Source organism: Physeter macrocephalus, chromosome 11 (assembly GCF_002837175.3).
Source record: "Physeter macrocephalus isolate SW-GA chromosome 11, ASM283717v5, whole genome shotgun sequence".
Lineage (NCBI taxonomy): Eukaryota > Metazoa > Chordata > Mammalia > Artiodactyla > Physeteridae > Physeter > Physeter macrocephalus.
The window spans coordinates 74,716,116-74,723,900 of NC_041224.1; the positions used below are offsets into that span (position 1 = coordinate 74,716,116).

Consider the following 7,785-nt stretch of genomic DNA (forward strand, 5'->3'; position numbering starts at 1 on the left):
AACAAAGTGAATCAGTTATACATATACATATGGGACCATATGTATATGTATAACTGATTCACTTTGTTGTAAAGCAGAAACTAACACACCATTGTAAAGCAATTATAGTCCAATAAAGATGTTAAAAAAAAAAGCTAGTTAATTGAAAAATAATAATGTGGGCTTGGTTTTTATGCTTCCTAGGATGGCATTCTCTGAAAAACAACTCTCTAGTATATTTAAGTGATCTCATTAATTAGGCTAATTATGAGATTACTATTAAAATCACACCAAATTTGCTGTTTCCACGGCACCAGAGTGTGTGAGTTGAGAAAGAATGTGGGGAAAGCTTGGAAACCGATGGGAATCAGAGGGTTGGATTGCAGCAGAATCTCTGAAGTGCCTTCTCCTTTCTCCTAAGGCAGGGAGAGCACACCCCTGAGGGTCCCTTTCAGCTCAAATTCAAGGTGAAACAACTGCCTCAAAGCCCTCTCAGCTGGTTCTCTGCCAGACACATGAGATAGAGAAGCTAGAATTCTTTTGCAGGGTTGAAACGATGTCCCTCTGCCCTTGATCACAGCTCCTCCCTTAACTCTGGCTTTTCTCCACACATGTTGCTGCAGTCTCAATGGTAATGGGGTAACCTGACATCAGAGAATGTTCTGGGAGAGACGATAACGGAATACAGATATTGGCGCCTAGAAAATTTGCCCAGCTAGTGCCACGCGAATGGCCCCTATGGAAATAAATGTGTAACAGACTTTTAAAGACAGCTTTGTACTAGTCCTTGTTCTACAAGAAAAATGTTCAAAAAGACTTTTTTTTTCAATGAAAAAGAATGATCAACTTCAGCCCTAATTCCCATGGAAAGAACAACAAGAATAAGAAAGGCTCACTTTCTTCCCAGAGAACACGTTCTGAACACAGGGCTTCTGTGCTTTCCAATTTTAAAGTTTCACCTTGGTGTTTATGAAGCCTCTTTAAGTAACGGATGGATGGAATAAAGGACTTATACTGCAAACAGAGGCAGCACCTGACACAGACCTCCTGGCCCAGAATGGAAACTCTGGAAACTGGGCTGGGCAGAGCACAGCTCAAGGTATTTATGAGCCGTAATTATTTATTCATAAGCTATTTATGACTCGGTTGGTCTGAATTTTACTGTAAAAATGGCTGTCCAAATTATTTTTCGACAAGGCCACTGTGCCAACATGACTACTTGAATGTATATAAATCTACCTGGAGTTTTACTATCCATCTGCAAACAAGTATAGATAATCCCTTACCCGAGGTCAACAGCCTGAGAGAATAACCCTGCTGAGGAAAAGCGTTTGCAGCTGGTCTCTCCTTTTCACCAGGTGTGGGCCTCAACTTTCTACTCGAAATTGAAAAAATCAAGAGGCTTTTGTCATGTGCCAACAGCACAGCACCATCCATCTCTGCCAGGGAAACTCCCAGAGGTGTGGCCCCTCCCCTAGCTCCAGACACATTCCTGCGGGCCACCAGCAGGGCCTCCAGAACACAGGTACATGTTTCTGTCCCACTTTTCACTGTGTGCCTCTGGCCTTGCACTCTGGCAGTTTCGAGAGAAAGTGGCTGGTCCCGCAGGGTGCTGGGCGCACCTCCTCATGCACATCTCTATGCTCTGCATTTCTAGACTGGAGACACCTTTCTAGTCAACTGCAACCCCTGAGGCTTGACCCACAGTGGTGGAAGTGTGGCCGAGATCCATACTAGCAGCTCTTTTTGTGCCTACCCTCCTGTTTGGGCATCCATGAGACAAAAGTGTTTGCTTCTCCTTCCTTCCAAGTGAAATCCCTGTGTCTGGACTCAATTTACAAAGTCTTAAGGCCCTTTGTTTTGAAAAAGATCAGTTATGAAATTCCAAATTGCATTTCCCTAGTAGCAAGGTTAAGGGCCTTTCCTTTCTTTCTGGGCCATCTGGACTTCCTTTCCTGTGAACTGTTGATATCCATTGCCCAGTTTCTGCCTATTGGGTCGACTTTAAAAAAAAAATCAATTTGTAAGCCGTCTTTGTATATTAGGGACTGAAGCCAATTTATGTTGCAACAATTTTTGTTGCAAATATTTCCTCTCAGTCTGTTTGCATTATGACTTGTTTATGATGCCTTTTACTGAACAAAGTTTTTCCATTTTTACAACACCCAAGATTTTGCTCTTTTTTTAATGACTTCTGCATTTCCCACCTAGCTTTTAAAGGTCTTCCCAAATTATGCATTTATTCTCTTAAATGTTATTTTTCTTTTATGCTTCAAGTTAACATCCGCATGGAGATGTGTAACTGATGTAAGGTAGGGCATCTAGTGCTGTGCTTTCCCCCCTTTCAGCTGGACAAGCAGTTATACCAGCACTATTTATTGAAACAATAAAACATTCTTTTTCCCACTAAATTGAAATGCCACCTTTATCATATATTAAATTCCTATATCAGGTCTATTTTTGGACTCTGTTCCACTGATGATGTGTTACTTTTTCAATCCTATGTAAAAACACTCTTACATGACGGATATATGCATATCATATGTATACAGTAGTTCATCAAAAAAGGGCAACAGGTAGGCAGACTACTTAGTTCACCTCCTGCAAATATGTCTTGGCCTCTGTGGCATTTCTTATCCCCATCTCCCACCATCTATACTCAAAGAGCACTTGTCAATATAGATTGATCAAGCTGAAGAAAAAAGTTATATTACACTTAAAACAACCTAAATATTGGTTCCAGTTCTATGGGACAGTATCCAGAGGGATATATCTGTGAGTGTTGATGGCTTTAGAACGCCTGGTTTTCAGGTTAAAAAAGAGGGCTGGTGACTGAACTTGAGGGGCAGGTCCACACCTCCCCCTGTACCTTACAGAAGATAACGAACAAAAAGAACTGTTTTCCTAGAAACATTCTCTGCTGAACTGGCCTTGTTGTGTGACCATACAAACACCCTAGGAAAAGTTCTGTTTCTAATGAGTTTGGAGGAAGACCTCAAGCTCCTCCAGAATCTCAGCCCATCCAGGACAGCCTGCAGGGCCAAGGGTGGCTGTGTTCCCATGTGGACCTCACAAGATGCTATAGTGTGGCAGTAAGGACTTCATAGTACTGCCCCCGGGCCCCAGTGCTGGATTCCACAGTGCTGGCTGAGACCTGGCTCTTGCACTCAGTAGCCATGTGACCACATCAGTCAACTCTTGTGCTACAGACTGAATTGTGTCCCCTCAAATCCATATGTGGAAGCCCTGACACCCAATGCGATAGTATTAGGAGATGGAGTCTTTGGGAGGTGATCAGGTTTAGACAAGGTCATGAGGGTGGGGCCTCCATGATGGGGTTAGTGTCCTTATAAGGAGAGATACCAGAGGGCTCTCTATCTCTCTCTCTCTGTCACATGAGAACACAGCAAGAAGGCAGCTGTCTGCAAGCCAGAAAGAAGGCCCACACCAGAAACTGACGCACCCTGATCTTGGACTTCCAGCCTCCAGAAAAGTGAGAAAATATATTTCTGTTGTTTAAGCTACCCAGTCAGTGGTACTTTGCTAGGGAAGCCTGAATTGAAGACACCCTGGAGGCTTAGTTTTCTCATCTGCAAAATGGAAAACCACAACCCATATGTCACGTGATGGTTAAAGAAAGACTGACTCATGTAAGGTATCTAGGGCAGTTCTCACACCCAGCAGGCCATCCACACACAGTAGCTACTAGTCTTACTGGCTGCAAACAGGAAAGGAGGTTTCAGGACACTTGCAGGCCATCTGTGTGACAGGAGCCATGGGCACAGGTACTCCCAGGGTTCTGAGTCAAGCAGGGGCATCTCTGGCATTCCCACAGGGCACTGCAGGGGAAAGCCCAACATGAGGGCCATCCGCCTGTAGGGGAGCAGGGGCAGGGTCCGGCCCAGCTGTCTCATCTCCCAGCAGCAACACACACACCTGCCTCTGTCCCGGAACGCTGGCGGCCTCTGGTGGTGAAAAAGGAAATTCGCTTTGTTTTAAGTACATCTTCATTTCTGTAGGGAAAAAAAAGTCAAAATTTGAGGAAAGCATGGCAAAAACATTTCTATTTTGGCTGTGACTGTACAATGCCACACATAGAGAAGGGAGAAAATTCCATCGGCAGGGTGTTTGGGTCGCTGCGGCTGACGTGTAAGCATGGACAGCACCAGTTGTGCTCAGAAGTCTTTTCAGGAAAAAAACAAGCTAGCAGGACTGGTGGTTTCCACTCCTGAGCTTTTCCATCTCAGGCAGGTGCTAGCATTTCTGTGCCTGGCAGGAATGCCCATATCATTGGCTGTTACTTCATGCTGTTCACTGAGGGAGTTCTCTTAGGAGTATAAGTTCCACTGAGATGTCGCAGAAGTGGCCTTCAGCAAGTGAACCAGGAAGGCTGGTCTTCAGGGCCCCAAGGACCAGCAGGGCTCATCCCCAGATTTTCCCCTTTTATTAGAAGACCTTGGAGGGTACTTTTTATTCAATCTCTATACACATTGGTTAGTGACTGGCAAAAACTTTTGAACAGAATGATAGGTGAGGCTAAAATGAAGAGATTCTCCAGGATCCTTTAAAAATTAGAAATGGGAGGACACTGTTTTGGGCTGAATTGTGTCCCCCCCATTCATATGTTGAAGTCCTAACCCTCAGCACCTCAGAATGTGACTGTATCTGGAGATAGGCCTTTAAAGAGGTGATCAAGATAAAATGAGGTCATGAGAATGGGCCCTGATCCAATCTGACAGGTGTCCTTATAAGAAGAGGAGATCAGGACACAGACAGGCACAGAGGGAGACCGTGTGAGGACACAGGGAGAAGGCATCTGTCCCCATGCCAAGGAGAGAGGCCTCAGGAGACACCAACCCCACGGCCACTCCATCTCAGACTTCCAGCCTCCAGAACTGTGAGAAATAAATGCCTATGGCACTTTGTCATGGCTGTTCAGCAAGCTGGTAGAGACACCATCCCATGGGTCTGTTGACTGGGGTTACACACACATTTGAGAACTTGCTGGGGACAGAGATCCCTGCTTACCTGCCAAATTGATTTCTGGAGAGATCCAGGGTTTTGAGTTGTCTGCAGGTCCACTTCTCTTGAGGTGGCAGTGCCACCAGCTGATTTCCCTGTAACTTCAAGAACATGAGGGCCTGGGACAGAGGGAGAGAGAAGCAAAGACGATGTCAAATATCAAAGGGGCAGAAGACCTGAAGGGAAAGTCAGTTCCCTGGCAAAGGGAAGCCAAATGATTATAACCGATTCACTGTCACAAAGATTCCAACAGTGTGGGGCTTCACAGTGTCTTAAAACTCATAAAATTATAGCAAACAGAGCAGATGGGATAATTAATAGAAGATCCTTCCCTTCAGATCAATGGGAGGCAATTATTCAAGAAAGAACGGAATCTAAGTACTTCTCAGAATTGAGGTTTCTTAAGAGTGACAATTATTTGTGGACCTGTCCTGGGAATAGTGGATGAGTCTGAAGGTCCTGGAGGCCACTGTGTTACCACAGGAGGGGGGTGGGCACAGCATGATGCCTCCTTGGGCTGGCCCAAGTGATGTCCTGGACAGGGGTCAGGTGGCATCAGTGACACCGAAGGTGACCTGCCGCAGTCGTGCACCCTCTGCTGGCTTGACACTGAGGCCTTCAGAGTAATGCAGAATTTCCCACCTGGGGCTGGCCCTGGGCACCAAGTGGTGAATAGGATCCATGCTCTGCTTTCAAAGGTTCCCAATGGAGTGGGAAAAACAGACAGATGTGTGAACAACCTAAAGGTAGAAGGCAGCCCCACGCTGGGACACACACGTGCACGTACACACTTCCGGAGAGGGAGACAGGGACAAGAAGGCCCCGCCCTGCTGTGCTGCCAGGGCTTCATACACCAGAAGGCCTGGTGGGCTCACCCTGGAGCCGGGAAGGAACAGAGCCAGAGGTCAGTCCGAGGGGCTGCTGGACTGTGCCTTCAACTGTCAACACTGAAGAAAATTCTGGAGGATAAAAATTCATCATCCTGCCACCCTCCCAGAGCTGTTTCATTTTGCACATTTCCTCTCAGTCTTTTTGCACACAACCATGCATGACTTGGACAGTTAAACTTTTCTTTCAACATTTTTGTCTTGAAAGCTGGGAGGAAGCACACAGGTTTCACTGCAATGTGGAGTGATTTTCTTACAAATGCTGAAAATGAGAAATAAGGTGCTATTAGACTTACATCAAGCTGGAAAAGTCCCAGGGGAACTTCTCTGAGTGTGTTTTCTGAGAAGTCCACATCCTTAAGGTGGTTCTTCCAAAACACAGCCATTTTGTCTGGTAGAGACTCCAAGGCATTTTTGGATGCTTTACAGCATTTCTAGGAATTTGATGAGAAAGAGAATTAATTAGCTTTTTAAATGCCGCAGTGTCTATGATAAAGACTGTTTCCAAATTTAATGTTAAAAACAAGACCATTACAATAAGGCTCTGTAATAAATACAATTCAGCTAATTAAGAGGCTACAGACTATCCTTGCCCCATTTTCCTGTCCTTGCTCCAAGGAAGGGATGGGAATGGTTTCCTGGGGAGACCAAGGTGGCTCATGGTCCTTTCCCTTCCCTCAAGAACATCTGGCCCACTTTCGTTGGAAATAATGGGACAATTCAGGACAGTGCTCTGAAGAGGAGCCCATGTCCCACACAAATATGCTTAAACTAGAAATGTGAATGTTAGAGATGGAGAATTTCCATATTTGCTATTGAAAACAGCAATAAAACACAAATATTCTTTATGCTGTTCCATCTGTTTTAACATGCAAACTTCCCAAGAGACAAAACCACGATTTAATGGGCAGCACTACAGATGCAGACTATTCTTCTCTTCTTTATTCTTATTTTACAGCTGTCCTAAAGGAATGACCCCACCTTTTGGACAGAACTCATCCTGGGCCAGATTCAGGCTGTAGCTGTGGAAAGTCCTGTGGGTGTTACGGTGCGAATCTCAAACCCAGAGCCAGGTGTGCTGGCTCTCGGGTGAGTTACCTGCCTGAGACCCTCAGCTGCTGGATGCTGAGTAACATGCTTGTTTATAACACAGGACACCACTGTGTGGCCGCCAAGGTGACGCGGTGTGCGCCGCACCCACAGCTCTGTGAGGCTGGCATGGATGTGGACTGACAGCTCCTTTCACGATCTTCGGCAAGTTACTAACCAAAGGGCAGGCCCAGGCATTTGGAAACACCTTCACGTTATTTCTGGAGACATTCAGACAATTGAGTGACTTGAAAGAATGAAGGAAAAGCGCAGGGAGTTCTGTCAATTTATTGTCAGAAATATCGAGTTCCTGTAGCTTCCGCAAACCAATCCAGTTCGTGGCTAGGGGAAAATAAAAGAGGATGAATTGTAAAAACAGCCCAATCAAGAAGAAAATGACAAAGTAAGTCAGGTTACTGATGCTAAAACATACCATTTTCTTCTTCAAACAATTTTTCCAAATAATTTTTTGAAGCTGTCAGTTTTTGAAGTTTTGAGAGATGCAGGAATCCCGGTGGGAGGTGGGACAACTTGTTGCTGGAAATATCAATTTCGAGTAGCCTGTAGTTGGGGGAGAAGGAAGTCAAGGCATCAGAAGAAAGAGGTAAAGCATCATGGGTACATATTTCTCTGTAAATATGTTTCTTTTTCTCCTTGCACAAGGATAAAGAATGTGCATTGAGGGCTTCCCTGGTGGCGCAGTGGTTGAGAGTCCGCCTACCGATGCAGGGGACGTGGGTTCGTGCCCTGGTCCGGGAAGATCCCACATGCCGCGGAGCGGCTGGGCCTGTGAGCCATGGCCACTGAG

The 7,785-nt window shown here is 45.5% G+C and overlaps 1 protein-coding gene across 1 annotated transcript in view; it reads right to left on the bottom strand.

Moving 5' to 3' along the window:
• Nucleotides 1-7,785, bottom strand: part of LRRK1 (leucine rich repeat kinase 1) — a 117,230-nt gene that overhangs the window by 41,724 nt on the left and 67,721 nt on the right. Inside the window, exons 9-13 of the mRNA XM_007110918.4 lie at nt 7,411-7,538; nt 7,156-7,319; nt 6,185-6,322; nt 5,008-5,120; nt 3,916-3,992 (exon numbers count right to left, since the gene is read on the bottom strand). Of these exons, the coding sequence (XP_007110980.1) occupies nt 3,916-3,992; nt 5,008-5,120; nt 6,185-6,322; nt 7,156-7,319; nt 7,411-7,538 (620 nt within the window). The remainder of the gene's footprint in view (nt 1-3,915; nt 3,993-5,007; nt 5,121-6,184; nt 6,323-7,155; nt 7,320-7,410; nt 7,539-7,785) is intronic.